Genomic DNA, 21612 nt, shown 5'->3' on the forward strand with positions numbered 1-21612 from the left:
ATGCCCTTTATGGAACAGGCTTACATGTTACACAAGAATCTTTTTTACTGCAGTGTGGGATGTTGTAATGGTGGTGAAAAGTATGGAGTTTAAATGTACATGTGAATGCTGCTTGCTGACTTCATTGTGAGACTTGCTGAAGTTTGGTTTCTTGGGGTAATGATTTTATAGCAATACGGGTAGCACATTAAACACGGTGTAATTGTTTCATGAATCTCAGCTCATCTAGGTGACATGTTTATATCGACACTCTGGGTGGTTTGGGATGACATTTTAGTAGTTCTTACTGCTCAATGGAGATGCATCCATGCTTTTTGCTCTATTTTCAGGGGCTTCAAAACTCTTGTTCGCCAATGAGGCACCACGTAAGTGTCTCAGTTTTCACAGAAGAACTGAGTTGTGGTATGCAACCCCACAGCACGAATAAAGATCCTGAAATCCAATGTAATAAAAATACATGTAACTTATTCAGTGACTCTGAATAAATGGCCTTAGTCACAAGCTTTTATTTAGGGCTGTTTTTGTTGTACACTGCTGTGAGTTGTTAGTCTTTTTGGGTTGTCAGTTTTTCATATACGAGCACGCAAATCAACATTCACTTAGTTCCTAGCAAAGCTATTTTAGCAGGTTACAGGAAAATAGTAATATATTATCAATTTTTTTAAAGTTTCAAACCAATGAGCAAAAGTTCTTAATCTAAAGTGATCAGTCCCTCAATCGAGTCAGAAGTCAGAGGGAGGGAAGGGGGAGCTTACTCCTACCCGAATTCTGTATCTTTCATTGAAATGTCCCATGTAGGAATTGAGGAATGCTGAAATCTCTAGGGAAATGAGCAGACAGGCTGTTAGTGACCTTATAACTGGGACATCACATCAAGATGAAAGCAAAGAAAGTACCTGGAATCGATGAGATACTAACAGAATGCCTGAAAGCCCTGAATGATGTTAACATTGGGATACTGACAGACCTCAGCAATAAAATTTACAGGATTCATACCTGTGGATCTTATGCAGTCAGTGTTCATTAAACTTCCAAAGAAACCAAAAGCCCTAGACTGTTCAGAGCACAGGACAATAAGCCACATGAGCCATGTGTTGAAAATGATTTTAATAATCATTTTGGAAGAAAATGACCAGTCAATAGAAGCAGAGATCGATGATAATCAGAATTCAGACCAACAAAAGGAACAAGAGAAGGCATCTTTAACTTGAGAGTAGTGATTAAAGATATCTGGAAGTACAAAAACCTGTGTATGCACAATAGACTATGAAAAGGCATTTGATAGAGTCTACCATCAGAAAATAATGGAGTGCTTAAACAAACTAGAAATTGACAGAAATGATAAATGGATAATTCAGAATCTATACTGGAATCAATCAGCAGTGATGAGACTTGATAGCGGCTTATCAGACAGTTTCCCAATCAAAACAGGAGTGCGTCAGAAGTGTTATGTCCCCAAAACTGTTCAACATGTACAATGAAGTTATCATCAGAGACAAAGAACATCTACCAGGTTGCAATATTGATGGGTTGAACATTAATAACTTGAGATACACAGATGACACTGATTGCAGAGTTAGAAGAGGCGCTACAGGAAATTGTGAACAAAGTGAATGCAAGGACTGTGGAATATGGATTAAGAATGAATGTGATGAAAACCAAGACAATGGTGATGAGCAGAAACCTAACCCCAAAAGTGAAAATTGAAGTAAATGGACAAAAGTCCTGGAACACGTGAAAAGGTTTACATAGCTTGGGCAGCTTATCACAGATGATGAGAAATCTGATTGTGAGTTCCGAAGGGGAACTGAGATGGCCAAGACCAGCTTTGTCAGAATGAACGACTTGTTAACATCAAAGAAACTGACCCTGAATTTGAGGAAAAGAATGCTGAGGTGCTACATTTTGTCATCTATGTTATATGCCTCGGAGACATGGACAATAAACAAAGGCCCTTCGTGCCCGCTCCCCCATTCAATAAGTTCATGGCTGAACTGATTACTCCATATTTCCACCTACCCCCGATAACCTTTCACCACCTTGCTTATCAAGAATCTATCTACCTCTGTCTTAAAAACATTCAAAGACTCTGCTTCCACCGTCTTTTGAGGAAGAGAATTCCAAAGACTCACGACCCTCAGAGAAAAATTTCTCTTCTTCTGTGTCTTAAATGGGCGGCCCCTTATTTGTAAACAGTGACCCCCTAGTTCTAGATCCTCCCACAAGGGGAAACATCCTTTCCATATCCACCCTGTCAAGACCCCTGAGGATCTTGTATGTTTCAATCAAATCGCCTCTTACTCTCTTGCCTGTCCAATCTTTCCTCGTAAGACAGCCCACCCATTCCAGGTATTAGTCTAGTAAACCTTCTCTGTACTACCTCCAAAGCATTTACATCCTTCCCTAAATAAGGAGACCAGTACTCTACACAGCACTCCAGATGTGGTCTCACCAATGCCCTGTATAGCTGAAGCATAACCTCCCTACTTTTGTATTCAATTCCCTTTGCAATAAACGATAACATTCTATTAGCTTTCCTAATTACCTGCATATTAACCTTTTGTGAAATGGCTGGAGAAAAGAGGAAATTAGTGCATAACCTCAAAGAAAGATACAAATCTTCGGTCACATCATTAGAGCAGAAGGTAGACAGAGACAATTACTGGAAGGAAAGATCAATGGAAAACATAGCAGAGGGAAGCAGAAAAGAAAATGGATGACAGATATAATGGACTGGATGCAGTTGACCTCTGCAGAATATGTAGTTCGAGTACTTTAGATGGGTCAGTTTTTGTCCAGTGTGTGCAGGAGGGTTTTCTGACACAGTATGTAGACAGGCCAACCAGGGGCGATGCCACATTGGATTTGGTACTGGGTAATGAACCCGGCCAGGTGTTAGATTTAGATGTAGGTGAGCACTTTGGTGATAGTGATCACAATTCGGTTAGGTTTACCTTAGCGATGGGCAGGGTCAGGTATATACCGCAGGGCAAAAATTATAGCTGGGGGAAAGGAAATTATGATGCGATTAGGCAAGATTTAGGATGCGTAGGATGGGGAAGGAAACTGCAGGGGATGGGAACAATCGAAATGTGCAGCTTATTCAAGGAGCAGCTACTGCGTGTCCTTGATAAGTATGTACCTGTGAGGCAGGGAGGAAGTTGTCGAGCAAGGGAGCCGTGGTTTACTAAAGAAGTTGAAGCGCTTGTCAAGAGGAAGAAGAAGGCTTATGTTAGGATGAGACGTGAAGGCTCAGTTAGGGCGCTTGAGAGTTACAAGCTAGCCAGGAAGGATCGAAAGGGAGAGCTAAGAAGAGCAAGGAGAGGACACGAGAAGTCATTGGCGGATAGGATCAGGGAAAACCCTAAGGCTTTCTATAGGTATATCAGGAATAAAAGAATGACTAGAGTTAGATTAGGGCCAATCAAGGATAGCAGTGGGAAGTTGTGTGTGGAATCAGAGGAGATAGGGGAAGTGTTAAATGAATATTTTGCGTCAGTATTTACAGTAGAGAAAGAAAATGTTGTCGAGGAGAATACTGAGATTCAGGCTACTAGGCTAGATGGGATTGAGGTTCACAAGGAGGAGGTGTTATCAATTTTGGAAAGTGTGAAAATAGATAAGTCCCCTGGGCCAGATGGGATTTATCCTAGGATTCTCTGGGAAGCTAGGGAGGAGATTGCAGAGCCTTTGTCCTTGATCTTTATGTCGACATTGTCGACAGGAATAGTGCCGGAAGACTGGAGGATAGCAAATGTTGTCCCCTTGTTCAAGAAGGGGAGTAGAGACAGCCCTGGTAATTATAGACCTGTGAGCCTTACTTCGGTTGTGGGTAAAATGTTGGAAAAGGTTATAAGAGACAGGATTTATAATCATCTTGAAAAGAATAAGTTCATTAGCGATAGTCAGCACGGTTTTGTGACGGGTAGGTCATGCCTCACAAACCTTATTGAGTTTTTCGAGAAGGTGACCAAACAGGTGGATGAGGGTAAAGCAGTGGATGTGGTGTATATGGATTTCAGTAAGGCGTTTGATAAGGTTCCCCATGGTAGGCTATTGCAGAAAATACAGAAGTATGGGGTTGAAGGTGATTTAGAGCTTTGGATCAGAAATTGGCTAGCTGAAAGAAGACAGAGGGTGGTGGTTGATGGCAAATGGTCATCCTGGAGTTTAGTTACTAGTGGTGTACCGCAAGGATCTGTTTTGGGGCCACTGCTGTTTGTCATTTTTATAAATGACCTGGAAGAGGGTGTAGAAGGGTGGGTTAGTAAATTTGCGGATGACACGAAGGTCGGTGGAGTTGTGGATAGTGCCGAAGGATGTTGTAGGGTACAGAGGGACATAGATAGGCTGCAGAGCTGGGCTGAGAGATGGCAAATGGAGTTTAATGCGGAAAAGTGCGAGGTGATTCACTTTGGAAGGAGTAATAGGAATGCAGAGTACTGGGCTAATGGGAAGATTCTTGGTAGTGTAGATGAACAGAGAGATCTTGGTGTCCAGGTGCATAAATCCCTGAAGGTTGCTACCCAGGTTAGTAGGGCTGTTAAGAAGGCATATGGTGTGTTAGCTTTTATTAGTAGGGGGATCGAGTTTCGGAGCCACGAGGTCATGCTGCAACTGTACAAAACTCTGGTGAGACCGCACCTGGAGTATTGCGTGCAGTTCTGGTCACCGCATTATAGGAAGGATGTGGAAGCTATGGAAAGGGTGCAGAGGAGACTTACTAGGATGTTGCCTGGTATGGAGGGAAGGTCTTACGAGGAAAGGCTGAGGGACTTGAGGTTGTTTTCGTTGGAGAGAAGGAGGAGGAGAGGTGACTTAATAGAGACATATAAGATAATCAGAGGGTTAGATAGGGTGGATAGTGAGAGTCTTTTTCCTCGGATGGTGATGGCAAACACGAGGGGACATAGCTTTAAGTTGAGGGGTGATAGATATAGGACAGATGTCAGAGGTAGTTTCTTTACTCAGAGAGTAGTAGGGGCGAGGAACGCCCTGCCTGCAGCAGTAGTAGACTCGCCAACTTTAAGGGCATTTAAGTGGTCATTGGATAGACATATGGATGAAAATGGAATAGTGTAGGTCAGATGGTTTCACAGGTCGGCGCAACATCGAGGGCCGAAGGGCCTGTACTGCGCTGTAATGTTCTAATTCTAATTCTAATGTAAGGACAGCACAGGACAGACAGAGGTGGAGTCCCATAGCAGCCAACCTTCTGGGAAGAAGATGACACCAACGAATGAATGAACTGGACATCACATAAGGGAAAGCAGGGAAAAAAATCCAGAGTTGATATAGCAATACTGTGGTCTGTTCAATCACCTTGTTTGCAAGCAATTTAATGCTGTTAGCCAGTCTCCAGCAGGGATCTTTTCTGATCTGATCACTCAAATCTTCAGTCTCATTACTGATTAGTTGTTGAAATTTGTTGGGACTATCCAGACACCATAGCTCCTGGGAAGCTCGCTGATTTTTAACCTAAACAAAACACAAAACACAAGCTTTGTGAGGCTGGATGTAGAAAAAAAAATGAATCTATTACTTAACAGACTTTGAATTGACAAATGTAGTAGCATTTTTGTGACCACTATTATATTATTAAAACTCCTCACTTTCAATGAATTACTTTGAAATGCAATTACTATTGTTATGCAGCAGCCATTTTATGTATTCCCATATCCCACAAACAACAATGGCAAGGTTATATGTTTTTGGTTGAGATGGTACTTTGTCATTTATTTACATTAATCATTCAAGACGGATAACTTAGCAAAGGAAATTAGTGCAATAATCTGAATAGTCAGATGTGGATCTCATACCCTGCTGATCTGGGGAGGTGAAGATTAGTAGACCAAGGCACTACTGGGCAGGGAAGAAAACAAAAGTCAAGGTACAAAGATCATCCAACTGCTCCTGTGCCTCTTTCATCAGCTGGATACAGAGCCTGTGAGGAAGTCATTTGTTACCCTTTTGTATCAGTGAGGCTGTGATTCTTTTATTTTAAAATAAAAACTGCAAATAATTGTAAAGACTTCTATTGAATACAGTGAATATTCCTCTAATATCTAGATACCAGGATCAATTAATGGTTATCATTTCACGTAAATCAGAAGAAAGTAGTTTCAAAGTGGACGTTTTGCATTTACTCAGGGCTACTTTTGATTGCAGTAGATATAATTAGCAGTATAATGATACAGAAATGTAGGTGTTCTACAAGTTATTAATTCATTTTTTCTTTCAACGGGATATTTGATCATTAACAAATAAAACTCTTCAATTTAATATCATGTAAAAATGGGCAATTTTTATAACTCACATTTCAAAAAAAATTCCTCTGCTTGCCTCAGTTTGTGCTGTGTAAATTAATCGCAGCTAGAGGCATTGGTCAGGACATTGCAGTTTGCCTCACTGACTTCAGGCAAGGAAAGTAAAATATCAACCAAGGTTCCTGATCCTCTGCTTCATCATGTGACTGCCCCTCCCTGCCGCCTCTGGAAAATCACTATGAGGTTAGGATTGGGTTTAGCTGAAGTGCCCCTCACAGCCAGATACAGTTGATACTTGCATTTGGATAACTATCACATGGATAGATGCTAATATCCATGAAACCACACCCCAATAAGAGACAGCAAATTGAGGAAAGTGGAAATAATGTATAAATGAAAACCAATTCAGATTGTAGTTAGTTTTCTAGTTTACCTGCTTACAAAAGGTAATGGGTGTAGTATTGCAATCTGATGATAAAAGCTCCGTGACTGTAGCTGAAATGTTAAAAATTAATAGGTGCTGGGAACCTCTGGAGAAAATCTCTGTGTTAACAGAAAAACTTGCACTTAGATAGGGCCTTTTGTGACCCAAAGCCCTTCATAGCCAATGAAGTACTTTTGAAGTGTAGTCACTGTTGTAATGTAAGATACACAGCAGCTAATTTGTGCACAACAAACACCCACAAACAACAACAAAATGAATGACCATATCATCTGTTTTAGGTGTTCATTAAGGGATAAATATTGTCCAGGACACCATGGGGAATTCCCCTGCTCATCTTCGAATAGTGCCATAGGATCTTTAACATCCATCTGAGAAGGCAGATGGGGCCTTGGTTTAATGTCTTATCCAAAAAACGCCATGTCTGACAGTACAGTACTTCCTCACTTTTTCATGGAAGCATCGGCCTAGATTATGTGCTAAAGTCTCTAGGGAGGAGCTTGAACATATAATCTTCTGCCTCAGATGTGAAAATGCTACTGCTAAGCCAAAGCTGATACATGGGGGGAATTAAATGCTCTCCCCCGCAGTGGGTTTGGAGAGGGCAAGAGCATAAAATCAGGTGGGCTGGTGGTGGGGGCGGGGGGTTCATATCACCACCCCGTCTCCGCTGAAATTTAGTCCTGTGTACGGGCTTCCCACTCCGCCAATTGAGGACCTTAACTGAGTTATTAAACCCCCAATTAAGGGCCTCTTCCTGCCGCAACTGCAATTACCCATGAGGCGGGCGGCCCTGTCGCTGCAGGGGAAGCATGGCACGAAAAGCCGTGCGAGCTGTTCCTGGCTCTGGTGGGCGGAGGGGGGACTCTCGTTCAAAGGCACTTAGTGCCTAAACGAGGGCCCTGGCATCAGGAAGGCAGGGGGGAGAGGGTCCTGCTGAGGGCCACCCACATGCCCTTTCTGCTAACAGACCCCATGAGCCCCCCTCCTGCCCTCATCTACCTGAGGTCGGCAGCTCTCCAAGGGCAGGACCTCCGGCAACTGGGTCCTAAATCCTATGGAAGGCCTACTGCTGTCCACTTAAGTGCCTGATTGGCACTAAATTCTGCGGGCCTTCCAGCAAGGAGGTGACATGGGGATCTCAGTGTCCATTTCTCCCAATGTCGAGATCCCTGCTATCAGCATAAAATTTCCCCCATAGTCTTAATTACTGAAGACAGATCACCCAGCATAAAATATTGGTCTATTAATATTCTGAATGGTTAGAGGCAGCAATGATCGACCCCACTCCCCAGAAACACACACACACACGGAGTTGCTGATGGGGGGAGGCGGGGTAGGTAAACTGTAATAGGCCAAGGCACAGCTGGATAGATAATGAAAAAAAAGACATTAAAGTACAAACATCATCTCAGGATGCTACAGTGCCTCTTCGAGCAGCTGGTTAAAGAATCCTGTGATCAACTCGTTTGTTGGCTTCCAAGGTGAATGTTGCTTTTTTTTTTAAGAACTACAATGTTTAATAATTTCTATTGAATATATTTGGATTAATAAATGAAAGGCAGCATGAATGCAATTCATTAAATGCAAATTGTGTTTGACTTGTTTGAATTCTTCAATGAAGTAACCGAGAAGCTTGATGAAAGTGGTGGACTTTTAAAGGGCATTTGACAAAGTGCCACATAAGAGACTTGTTATCAAAATCAAAGCCCATGCGATGAAAGGGGCAATGGCTGTGTGAATACTAAACTGGCTAAGGGACAGAAAGCAGAAAGCACTGGTGAACGGTTGTTTTTTCAGATTGGAGGGCAGTGTGCAGTGGCGCTCCAGGTAGACTGTGTTGGAACCATTGCTCTTTTTAATATCAATAATGACCTGGACTTGGGTATAATTTAAAAGTTTGCAGATGTGTCACGGTCTTGAGCTATTTTGTTTCTCTCCTCGGGAAATATTGCAGTGCACCTTTAAGACTGTAAAAAGATCAGTGCATCTTTAAGGCAGAAAGTTCCGGAGGCTCAGGGAGCCAGACTGCATTCTGGTCGCCAAGCAACAGCCACAGATAGAGAGAGGACACGTAATTCAATGTTGCAGTTTTGAATTTTAAAATTAGCTGAGCAGCAGTCAGTTGAGAACTCAATTTAAACTGAAGGAAGAAATGATGTGTTATTTCTCTCTCAAAATTCTACAAAGCTTCAATCCAAATTAATTCCATAAAAAATAAGAAAATGTTTTTTCTTTCACAACAAATTATTGATATCTGCTGTGTTAATTGCTGGAAAAAAAGAACAATTTAATACTACAACAGCCGAACTGCTGAACCCCTACCTTTGGAAGGACCTTTTGTTTTCATTGGATCTTGGAAGACTGCAAGTGAACTTTGACTGTGTTATATTGGAAGAATATTCATCGGCAATGTAAATCACAAAGACTTTGGGCTGAATTTTACCAGCCCCTCGATGCCACGGGTCGCAGCACGGAGGCTGGTAAAATGCCGCGGGGAGAGAAGGGCCCACCGTATATTACCAGCGGCGGCGGGTCATCGGTGTGCCCTTCATCAGCATATTTCAATGAACATGTATAAGATGTAAATAAACTTACCTGCAGGCGGCGGCCATCCCATGCCGATTTTATGGCCTCCATCCAGTCTTCGCGCACCTTCGGAACGCCATACGGAGTTCCAGGCGAGAACCTGGTGGGGAGAGGGGAGTACTAAAATTTTCAGGGTGGAAGGGGTGGAGGTGTGGGAAAATAATTTTTATTGGATATGGAGATGATGGGAAGGGGTTGGAGGCCAAAAGTTAGAAGGTTCGGGGGGAAATTTCAGGAATGGAATAAAGTACTTTTTGACAATAAATGCCACTTAAATGACCAGTGGGGGGGCGTTGGGCAAGGGCCTCAAAATCTTTATTAATTGTGAATAAAACATATCGATAACTGCACCTTTAAAAATTAAAACTAAATTGTAAGGGCTTAAATGCCTTTAAAAATGGCGCTGTCGCCATTGCCAGGGATGTGGCCACCACCCCCTTACATCATCAGGGGCGGCCGCTCCACCCACTCTATTTAAATGAGCCCCCACACGAAATATCATGGGGGCTCCTTGGCGGCTGCTGAATGCGGGCGCCGCACTGAGTTTAAAGGGCTTCACCTAAGACCGCGGCGCCCACATAAAATTCAGCTTTTTATTTTTGTTCTATTTTCTTGGTCAGCTAATTTAAAACCGAGTATATGTACGCAAATGCAAGAGTTAGATTTTTAAATAAGAAGTTATAAGGTTTTCAGATATTGCTTTATCTTAGTGTTTAAGTTTTTAGTTTTTTTAATAAATAGTTAATTTATTGATATCTAAAGATACCTGGTTTGGTTTGCTTCATTCAGGGGTTACTAGATTGTTCAATTTGACTGTTTTTTTCCGATTTGGAAAGCTTAAGGAAATGTGATGTGACCTATGGAGTGACGGGACTGAATTGACAGTGCGTTGCTCCCACCGCAATCAGTATCGTATATTTTGATTGGGGCTGTCCTGAGCAGTCGTAACAGATGACATGAAACTGGAGATGTGAGGAGGATAGTGACAGACTTCAAGTGGACATAGACAAACTGAGGAAATGGGAAGACACATGGTGAATGATATTTAACACAGAGAAGTTTGATGTGATTCATTTTGGTAGGAAGAATGAGGAGAGCCAATATGAACTAAATGGTATGATTTTCAAGTGGGTGCAGTAACAGAGAGAGCTGGGAGTGTACAACAAACATCTTTGAAGGAATTTAAGATAATTGCCAAAAGAACCAGAGGCAACATGAGGAAAAATAAATTTACGCTGCTAGTTATGCTGATTTGGAATGCACTATCTGAAAACGCGGTGGAAACAGATTCAATGTGAACTTTCCAAAGGGAATTGAATATATAATTGTAGGGAAAAAATGTGCAGACTTTGACAACAGAGCAGGGGATTGGGACTAATTGGCTCACTCTTTCAAAGAGCTGCCACAGGCTCAATGAGCCAAATGGCTTCTTTCTGTTCTGTGTCATTCTATAAACATTCCTCTAATATCTAGATCCAGCAATATGTTTCTGATTTCATCTGTTCAGGAGAAAATGGTTTCAAAGTGGATGTCTCGCATTTACTGACAGCCTTATTCGATCGCTGTGCACATGGTTAATCGTGATGTGCCATCCTCTAAAATTGCTGTGCAAAACTGTACAGAAAACTAATGGTGTTCAGAACTAGTTCTGATGATGGGTCAGTGACCTGAAACATTAACTCTGCTTCTCTCTCCACAGATGCTGCCAGACCTGCTGAGTATTTCCAGCACTTTCTGTTTTTACTTCAGATTTCCAGCATCTGCAGTATTTTGCTTTTAGAAAATTAATGGTTCTGTACGCTTAACTTATATTTCTCTTTCAACAAAATACCGGATGGTTGTTAACAAGGCAAACTTCTATTCAACAAAATTAATTCATGAAATAAATATATTAAAAAAATAAAGCAATTTATAAACGGTATCTAAAATTTAAAACCTCCTGCTTCCTAGAATCTTTTAGCGAATAATTGCACCACATGGTGTGCTGTGAAGCAATGCAAACTAGAAGATCCCAGGTTTTCTGCCTACTTCATGGTGTGTTAACTAATCCCAGAGGTAGAGGTATTGGCATTGCAGTTGATCATATTATCTCTAAGCAACACCAAAGAAAAATATTAGTCAAGGTTTTGGATCCTATTCTCAATCCAGTGATCTCCCCCTACTGAAAAATCCTTGTACTGAACCTCAAGTGAGGATGATAACAACAACAATAACTTGCATTTCCAAAAGCCCTTAATATAGTAAAACGTCCAAAGGCTCTTAACAAAAGCGTTACCAATAAAAGCATTATTGGCACTGAACCACAGAAGGAGGTATCAGGGCAGATGACCAAATACTTGGTCAAAGAGTTAGGTTTTAAGGAGTATCTTAAAGGAGGAGAGAGAAGTAGAGAGTCGGAGAGGTTTAAGGAGTGAATTTCTGGGCCTAGGCAACAGAAGGTAGGGCCGCCACTGGCGGAGTGATTAAAGTCAGGGACTGGAGGAGTTCTCGAAGGCTTATTGGATTGGAGGAGGTGACAGAGATAGGGAGGGGCGAGTCCATGGAGGGATTTGAAAACAAGAATGAGGATTTTAAAACTGATGAGTCGTTGGACCGGGAGCCAATGTAGTTCAGCAAGCACAGAGGCGATGGATGAACAGGATTTGGTGCAAGTTAAAACACAGATAGGATCAGGGGTTGGCTTCTCAGTCAAATGGCTTGTTGCTTCTGTACAAACATGCAATTGGAGAATTGCCAATCAGTTGTTGCCAAAACCCATGGAACTGTTCCCCAGTCAGAGTCAGTGTCTTGAGGCAAGGGGATGAATCAATAAACAAAACTCTTTCAGACTAGTTGACTTTACAATTTCAATATTTACCAGAATTAACAGACAGTGTAACACTGCAATGTAATTAAAAATATGCTGTCTGTTTCTATCCAGTAATCACTGACAGTGGGGAAAAGTGAAATTTAATCACTGAGGATCATTTTATTTATTTATTTAGAGATACAGCACTGAAACAGGCCCTTCGGCCCACCGAGTCTGTGCCGACCAACAACCACCCATTTATACTAATCCTACATTAACCCCATATTCTCTACCACATCCCCACCATTCTCCTACTACCTACCTACACTAGGGGCAATTTACAATGACCAATTTACCTATCAACCTGCAAGTCTTTGGCTGTGGGAGGAAACCAGAGCACCCGGTGGAAACCCACGCAGACACAGGGAGAACTTGCAAATTCCACACAGGCAGTACCCAGAATTGAACCTAGGTTGCTGGAGCTGTGAGGCTGTGGTGCTAACCACTGCACCACTGTGGGGAGTGTAATGTTTTGATGATATTATTACATACATACGAACATACAAATTAGAAGCAGGAGTAGGCCACTCGGCCCCTTGAGCCTGCTCTGCCATTCAATAAGATCGTGGCTGGTCTGATTGTAACCTCAATTCCACATTCTCGCCTACCCACAATAAGCTTCCACCCCTCTTTCTTATCAAGAATCTATCGACCTCTGCCTTAAAAATATTCAAAGACTCTGCTTCCACTGCCTTTTGAGGAAGAGAGGTCCAAAGACTCACAACCCTCAGAGAAAAATTTTCTCCTCATCTCTGTCTTAATTGGCGACCCCTTATTTTTAAACAGTGACCCCTAGTTGTAGAGTCTTCCACAAGTGGAAACATCCTTTCCACATCCACCCTGTCAAGACCCCTCAGGATCTTATATGTTTCAATCAAGTCGCCTCTTACTCTTCTAAATTCCAGCGGATACAAGCCTAGCCTGTCCAATCTTTCCTCATAAGACAGCTCGCCCATTCCAGGTATCAGTCATCTGCTGTGACAAAATTATTTTTAAAATCTATTTTCTGCTGATTTTGTTCCCCGTTTTCCATGTCCTGCTCTGTAAGAGGTGACACACGGGGCAGTAGTGACATTCTCGCACCTCACTCAAATGATCGTTCTTCAACTGTGAGCTTTGTCAGTTGATTGCCTATCCTAACCACAAGGCTGCTCCGAACTAGGCTTGCTCCTATCCTTATCAACATCTCTACACCCCTACTTTTCAGGAGTCACTGGATAGCAATCAAAAGTGGAATTCCTGTTGAATTTCCTCCTTCCTAGTCTAGGATGCTGAGGCCAATGTCGGTGCTCCTCTCACTGATCAACTCAGCACAGACCAGGGAACAAACGTGGGACCTTCCTGGCCCATCTCCTGAGCACTACAACCCACAATGCATTTATTTAAACAAAGCCATGAAAAATGTGAGATGCTTGTTGAAGATCACTGCATCTGTTGTACCAAGAACTCACCTAGGCTCCATCAGGCCACCTCTGTGGCTACATTTTCAGGAAAGGCTTGTTTCTGTTTCTGCATGGAACAACTCTGAATACAAAGACACCGCCTTTTCTGACGCAGGCTTGCTTGGAGCCTCTGGTTACTTAATAAAGATTGTGAAGTAGGTCAAATTCAATTTAAACTGAACCATTCAAGCACACCGTTGGTAAACCCTCCCCTCCCACCACCAACCCCAACCCCTCCCCCCGCCAAATAAGATTTAGCAATTAAAGGAGCACAGTCTTCATGAGAAAAAAAGTTTGAATTTTTTGTTTCTTTTTTTAAACAAGCATACTTACCACCTCAAAACAAATCAGTACATAGTGTGTCTCATTAAAAATTACTATTCTGCTCTTCTCCTTTTACAAATAAAAAAAGCTTGCTTTTTTTTGCGCAGACATCGCCCCTTTAAGTCAGTCACAGATTTTTTCCGATCCATGAAAAACAAATGATTCTACAAGTTTAAACATATTTTTAACAGTTGACATTTCCATTTACCATTTCCATCAATAATAAAACATACCAGCTGTTTAAATTCCTTCTGAAAGTGGTGCATGATGTATTGCACGCTTGCATTTCAACACTTTTTTATTTGTTCTTGAGATGGCAAGGCCAGCCTTTGTTGTTCATCTCTAATTGGCGTTGAGACAGTGGTGGTGAGCCACCTTCTTGAACTGCTGCAGTCCATGTAGTGTAGGCACACCCACATAGTTGTCAGGAAGGGAGTTCCAGGATTTGGACCCAGCGACCATGAAGGAACAGTGATATAGTTCCAAGTCAGGTTGGTGAGTGACTTGAAGGGGAGCTTGCAGGTGGTGGTGTTCCCATGTGTCTGCTGCCCCTGCCTTTCTAGGTGGTAGAGGTCTCAGGTTTGGAAGGTGCTGTCGAAGGATGCTTGGCAAGTTGCTTCAGTGCATCATGTACATGGTACACACTGCTGCCACTCTGCACAGGTGTTGAAGAGAGTGAATGCTTAAGGTGGTGGATTGGGTACCGATCAAGTGGGCTGCTTTTTCCTGGATGGTGTTGAGCTTCTTGAGTGTTGTTGGAGCTGCACCCATCCAGGCAAGTGGAGAGTATTCCATCACACTCCTGAATTGAACCTTGTAGATGGTAGACAGGCTTTTGGGAGTCAGGTGGTGAGTTACTCGCCACAGAATTCCCAGCCTCTGATCTGTAGCCATAGTATTTATATGGCAGGTCCAGTTAAGTTTCTGGTCAATGGTAACCCCCCAGGATGTTGATGGTGGGGGATTAAGCGATGGTAATGCCATTGAATGTCAAGGGGATTAGATTCTCTCTTGTTCGAGATGATCATTGCCTAGCACTTGTGTGTCCAGGTATGCTGCATGTGGGTACTGACTGCTTCAGTATCTGAGGAGTTGCAAATGGTTCTGAACATCGTACAATCATCAGCGAACATCCCCACTTCTGACCTTATGATGGAGGAAAGGTCATTGATGAAGCAGCTGAAGATGATTGGGGCTGGGACACTATCCTAAGGAACTCCTGCTGCGCTATCTTGGGGATGCGATGATTGGCCTCCAACAATCACAACCATCTTCCTTTGTGCTAGGTATGACTCCAACCAGTGAAGAGTTTTCCCCTGATTCCCATTAACTTCAATTTTGCTCGGGCTCCTTAATGCCACACTTGGTCAAATGTTGCCTTGATGTAAAGGGCAGTCACTGTCACCTCATCTCTTGAATTTAACTCTTTAGTTCATGTTTGGACCAAGGCTGTAATCAGTTCTGGAGCCAAATGGCCCTGGCGAAACCCAAATTGAGCGTCAGTGAGCAAGTGAGCTGAGTAAGTGCCGCTTGATAGCACTGTCAATGACACCTTCCATCATTTTGTTGATGATTGAGAATAGACTGATGGGACAGTAATTGGCTGGATTGGATTTGTCCTGCTTTTTGTGGGCAGGACATACCTGGGCAATTTTCCACATTGTCGGGTAGATGCCAGTGTTGTAGCTGTACTGGAACAGCTTGACTAAGGGTGCTGTTAGTTCTGGAGCACAAGTACTACAACTGGGATGCTGTCAGGGGCCAAAGCCTTTGATGTATCCAGTGCCTTCAGCCACTTCTTGATATCATGTGAAGTGAATTGTATTGGCTGATGACTGGCATCTTGTGATACTGGGGATCTCAGGAGGAGGCTGAAATGGATCATCCACTCAGCACTTCTGGCTGAAGATGGTTGAAAATGCTTCAGCCTTGTCTTTTGCACTGATATGCTGGGCTCCCCCATCATTGATGATAAGGATGTTTGTGGAGCTTCCTCCTCCAGTTGGTTGTTGAATTGTCCATCACCATTCACAACTGGATGTGGCAGCACTGCAGAGTTTTGATCTGATCCATTCGTTGTGGGATCGCTTATCTCTGTCTATTGCATGCTGCTTCCATTGTTTAGCATGTATCTAGTCCTGTGTTTTAGCTTCACTAGGTTGGCACCTCATTTTTAGCTATCCCTGGTGCTGCTCCTAGCATGCTTTCCTACAATCCTCAATGAACAGGGTTGGTCCACTGGCTTGATGGTAATAATAGAGTGGGGGATATGTCAGACCATGAGGTTACAGATTGTGGTTGAATACAATTTTGCTACTACTAATGGTCCCCGATGCCCAGTTTTGAGCTGCTAGATCTGTTCTGAGTCTATCCTATTTAGCACGGTGGTTGTACTACACATTATGGAGGGAGTCCTCAGCATGAAGGTGGGACTTTGTCTCCACAAGGACTGTGCAGTGGTCACTCTTTCCAATAGTGTCATGGACAGGCGCAACTGCGACAAGTAGGTTGGTTTGTTCTCTCGCCACCTGCCACAGACCCAGTCTGGCAGATATGTCCTTCAGAACTCGGCTAGCTTGGCCAGTAGTGGTGCTACCGAGCCACTCTCGGTGATGGACATTCAAATACACCACTCAGAGTACATTCTGTGCCCTGGTTTACCCCCAACATGGAGCAGCACTGATTTATCAGCTGCGGGATGTTAGTAGGTGGTAATTAGCAGGTTTTCTTGCCCATTTTTGACCTGATGCTATGAGAGATCATGGGGTTCAGATCAATGTTGAAGACTCCCAGGGCAACTCGCTGACTTTGCACACTGGACCATATCACTTGTGGGTTCTTGGACTAGCTGAGTGCAAGACGCACGACAAGCTGTTTCGCTGAAATGAATTCCTATTGTACAGTCCAAACTCTGCAAGCAGCGTTTCATTTTCGATTTCACCTCGATCTTAATGTTTACTCTTCACCAGAAATCATATTCCGCCCCCTCGGGACAACAATAGCAATCAAAGTTGCAACTTTCTATGCAAATAGTGACAATAATTCAAATCCCAATTAAATAATAATATCGATTTCAATATAATGGATAAACAAGCATCCACTCACCAATAAGATTTTTTAAAACCAAGTTTTCCTTCTGTTTGTCTCATCCCTAAGAGACTACTTTCTACCATTAGTTTCCAGATCCGAGTTAGCCCCGAATTTTGAAAGAATCTCACGCTTTTTATTATCAAACCGATTCGTTTTGCAGATCAATCCCACATCCCCTGACAGCAGAATTTACCTTTGAGATTTCTCTTGTGAAGTACACGAACACTCCTGCCGTCGAAACTAACGACAGAAGCAAAGTAACCCCGCCGATCACCGCCCCCAATATCAGCTTGGAATTTGCCGAAGCTTCTGTCCCGGGGCTCGTCCCGATCATCGGAGCCGCGGAATCCGAACTACTGGATCGGGTGTATTGTCCAGCCATTGCATCCCGGGGATTAAATAACACTCAAATTATCTGCCCGCCTGGAAGGAAATAACCTCAGAAAAATCTTCGAGTTGGTGTGGGTGGGTCTAGACAGCAGGAGCAGATACACTGTGGGACTGTCTGGCAGTTACTGAAAATCACAGTCGGTGTAAAGTTTAGAGCACTGCGTTGTTCCATCGCTCCCTGGTTTCTGTCTCCTCTCTCCTGTGCACACCACGAGGAAAGTTTGAGGTAATCACAAGGACCCCGACTCCGGATCCGTCCTTTACCGAAACGTTCTTCTTTCTCTTATTCTTCTTTCAGCCCAACTGTCAACAACATTGCAACGGTGGTAGTTTTACTAAGTAATAACATGTTGATCAAAAGACAGTTCATTATTCACAGTTAGCTGGAGCACTGTGTTCAATTCTGGGCACCAAACTTTCAGAAGGATGTCAAAGCCTTAGAGAGCTGCAGAGGAGATTTAATAAAATGGTATTAGGGATGAGGGAATGCAGTTATCTGGAGAGACTAGAGAAGCTGGGGTTGTTCTCCTTAGAGCAAAGAAAGTTAACAGTAGATTTGATAGAGCATTTAACATCATGAATGGTTTTTGATGAAGTAGGGAAAAATTGTTTTCAGTGGCAGAAGGGTCAGTAACCAGAGAACACAAATTAAAAGTGGTTGGCAAAAGGATCAGAGACGATGAGAGGAAACATTTTTTCACACAATGAGTTGTTGTGATCTGGAATGCACTGCCTAAAAGAGTGGTGGAAGCAGTTTCAATAGCAACATTCAAAAGTGAACTGGATAAAAACTTGAAGGGACAAAATTTACAGGGCTATGGGGAAAGAGCACTGGAGTAGCTTTAACTAGATAGTTCTACAAAAGAGCCGGCCCATGCACAATGGGTCAAATGGCCTGCTTCTGTGTTTTATCATTCTAAGATTCTCTGAAAGATATGTGCCAAAGTACTTAGCATTATGTCAGTTAATTTTGTAATTTATTCTCAGGTGTGGGCATTTCTGGCAAGACTGGCATTTGTTGCCTATCCCTAGTTGGACTAGGAAGTTGGTAGTGAACCTTCTTGAACATTTGTAGCGATTTAATACAACTGAGTACCTTGTTAGGTTGCTTCAGAGGCCATTAAGAGTCATAGGAACATAGGAAATGGGAGCAGGATTAAGCCATTCGGCTCTTTTATGCCTGCTCCACCATTCAACTACATCATGGCTGATCTTTTACCTCAATGCCATTTTCCTGCACTACCCCCATATCCCTTGATGCCTTTAATATCCAGAAATCTATCGATCTCTGACTTGAACATACTCAATGACTAAGCTCTACCACCCTCTGGGGTAGAGTATTTCACAGATTCACCACCCTCTGAGTGAAGAAATTGCTCCTCATCTGGCAAGACTGGCATCTGGCCATTACTAAATGGCCTACCCCTTATTCTGAGACTGTGTCCCCTGGTTCTGGACTCCCCAGCCAGGGGAAACATCCTTCCTGTGTCTACCCTGTCGAACCCTGTAACAAATTTGTATGTTTCAATGAGATTACCTCTCATTTTTCTAAACTCTAGATAATACAGGTGCAGCATCCTCAATTTCTCCTCATAGGACATTCCCACCATCCCAGGAATAGGTATATCCTTCGTTAGGTAAGGAGACCAAAACTGTACACAATACTCCAGGTGCGGTCTCAGCAAGGCTCTATACAATTGCAGCAAGACGTCCTTACTCTTGTACTGAAATCCTCTTGCAATAATTGCTTGCTGCATCTGCATGTGAGCTTTCAGTGACTCACGAAGAAGGACTCCCAGGTCCCTTGTTCGTGTGGGACTTATAGGCCAGGTAAGAATGGCAGTTTTCCTTCCCTAAAGGACATGAGTGAACCAGTTTGGTTTTTACAACAGCTTAATTGTCATTTTTACTTCCAGCTCTTTTTTAAACTGAATTCAAATTCTCAAACAGCCATGATGGGATTTCAACTCACCTTCTCTGGATTATTCCTCTTGGTGTCTGGAATACTACCATGGTAACATAACTCCTACACTACTGTACCCCAGGATGTGTTTCAACATGTTCTTATGTGTAAAGTCATAGAGAGATACAGCACTGAAACAGGCCCTTCGGCAAACTGAGTCTGTGCTGTCCATCAACCACCCATTTATACTAATCCTTCATTAATCCCATATTCCCTACCACATCCCCACCTTCCCTCAATTCTCCTACCACCTACCCACACGAGGGGCAATTTACAATGGCCAATTTACCTAATTGAACTATTAATGTCAGTTGTCAACTAATAATGCCCAGGTATGTCCTGTACACAAAAAGCAGGACAAGTCCAACCCGGCCAATTACCACCCCAGCAGCCTACTCTCAATCATTAGTAAAGTGATGGAAGGTGTCATCAACAGTGCCATCAAGCGGCACTTGCTTAGCAATAACCTGCTGTGATGCTCAGTTTTGGTTCCGCCAGGGCCAGTCAGCTCCTGACCTCATTACAGCCTTGGTTCAAACATGGACAAAAGAGCTGAACTCAAGAGGTGAGGTGAGAGTGACTGCCCTTGACATCAAGGCAGCATTTGACCGAGTATGGCATCAAGGAGCCCTAGCAAAACTGAGGTCAATGGGAATCAGGGGGAAAACCCTCCACTGGCTGGAGTCATACCTAGCACAAAGGAAGATGGTTGTGCTTGTTGGAGGTCAATCATCTGAGCTCCAGGACATCACTGCAAGAGTTCCTCAGGGTAGTGTTCCTCAGGCCCAACCATCTTCAGCTCCTTCATCAATGACCTTCCTTCAATCATAGGATCAGAAGTGGGGATGTTCGCTGATGATTGCACAATGTTCAGCACCATTCGTGACTCCTCAGATACTGAAGCAGTCCGTGTAGAACTGCAACAAGACCTGGACAATATCCAGGCTTGGGCTGATAAGTGGCAAGTAACATTCACGCCACACAAGTGCCAGGCAATGACCATCTCCAACAAGAGAGAATCTAACCATCTCCCCTTGACATTCAACAGCATTACCATCACTGAATCCCCCACTATCAACATCCTAGGGGCTACCATTGACCAGAAACTGAACTGGAGTAGCCATATAAATACCGTGGCTACAAGAGCAGGTCAGAGGCTAGGAATCCTGAGGCGAGTAACTCACCTCCTGACTCCCCAAAGCCTGTCCACCATCTACAAGGCACAAGTCAGGAGTGTGATGGAATACTCTCCACTTGCCTGGATGGGTGCAGCTCCAACAACACTCAAGAAGCTCGACACCATCCAGGACAAAGCAACCCACTTGATTGGCACCCCATCTACAAACATCTCCTCCCTCCACCACCGACACACCGTGGCAGCAGTGTGTACCATCTACAAGATGCACTGCAGCAATGCACCAAGGCTCCTTCGACAGCACCTTCCAAACCCGCGACCTCTACCAACTAGAAGGACAATGGCAGCAAATACATGGGAACACCACCACCTGCAAGTTCCCCTCCAAGTCACACACCATCCTGACTTGGAACTATATGGCCATTCCTTCACTGTCGCTGGGTCAAAATCCTGGAACTGCCTTCCTAACAGCACTGTGGGTGTACCTACCCCAAATGGACTGCAGCGGTTCAAGAAGGCAGCTCACCACCACCTTATCAAGGGCAATTAGGGATGGGCAATAAATGCTGGCCTGGCCAGTGACGCCCACATCCCATGAATGAATTTTTAAAAAACTAATAATGAAGCACTTAATTGATGGTCTTTATTACAGGAATGCTGTTCCCAGTTTTGGTCAGCAAGACAGAAGAGCCATGAGCCAACAGAAAAGCTTGGAGTAAAAGGTTTTAATAGTGATACATCATAAAAGTATATAAGACAATGAATAGTATAAGTGTTTCAAATTAAACTGTGACAGTAAGAGTAGGGGGCACAGGTTCAAGCTATCAATCAAAAAGTTAAATTTAGGATTGTTGTAACAATGCTCATCACAAAAAGAGTGATCAATGTGTGGAATGCATTTCTGTGTAGGAAGCAAATATGTGGGAATCACTTCAGAAACTGGTGCTCTGATGGTGAGAAGAGAACTGCAGGTTCTTTCTGGATGGATGAGATTAGATGAACTGAATAATCTTTCTCATCTGTATCCAAGATCAATGGAACCGAGGGCGAGGGAGATCTATGACGTGAACAGTCAGAGAGGGGTCTATGAAGTGGAAAGTTAGAGAGATTAGTAGAGCACTGA

At 43.2% G+C, this 21612-nt stretch overlaps 1 protein-coding gene across 1 annotated transcript in view; it reads right to left on the minus strand.

Moving 5' to 3' along the window:
* Window positions 1–17579, minus strand: part of tnfsf10l (TNF superfamily member 10, like) — a 31356-nt gene extending 13777 nt beyond the window's left edge. Inside the window, exons 1-2 of the mRNA XM_068047964.1 lie at window positions 17195–17579; window positions 5323–5478 (exon numbers count right to left, since the gene is read on the minus strand). Of these exons, the coding sequence (XP_067904065.1) occupies window positions 5323–5478; window positions 17195–17383 (345 nt within the window). The 5' untranslated portion in view covers window positions 17384–17579. The remainder of the gene's footprint in view (window positions 1–5322; window positions 5479–17194) is intronic.
* Window positions 17580–21612: the final 4033 nt, after the last annotated feature.

Source organism: Heterodontus francisci, chromosome 15 (assembly GCF_036365525.1).
Source record: "Heterodontus francisci isolate sHetFra1 chromosome 15, sHetFra1.hap1, whole genome shotgun sequence".
In the NCBI taxonomy this organism is placed as follows: Eukaryota; Metazoa; Chordata; class Chondrichthyes; order Heterodontiformes; family Heterodontidae; genus Heterodontus; species Heterodontus francisci.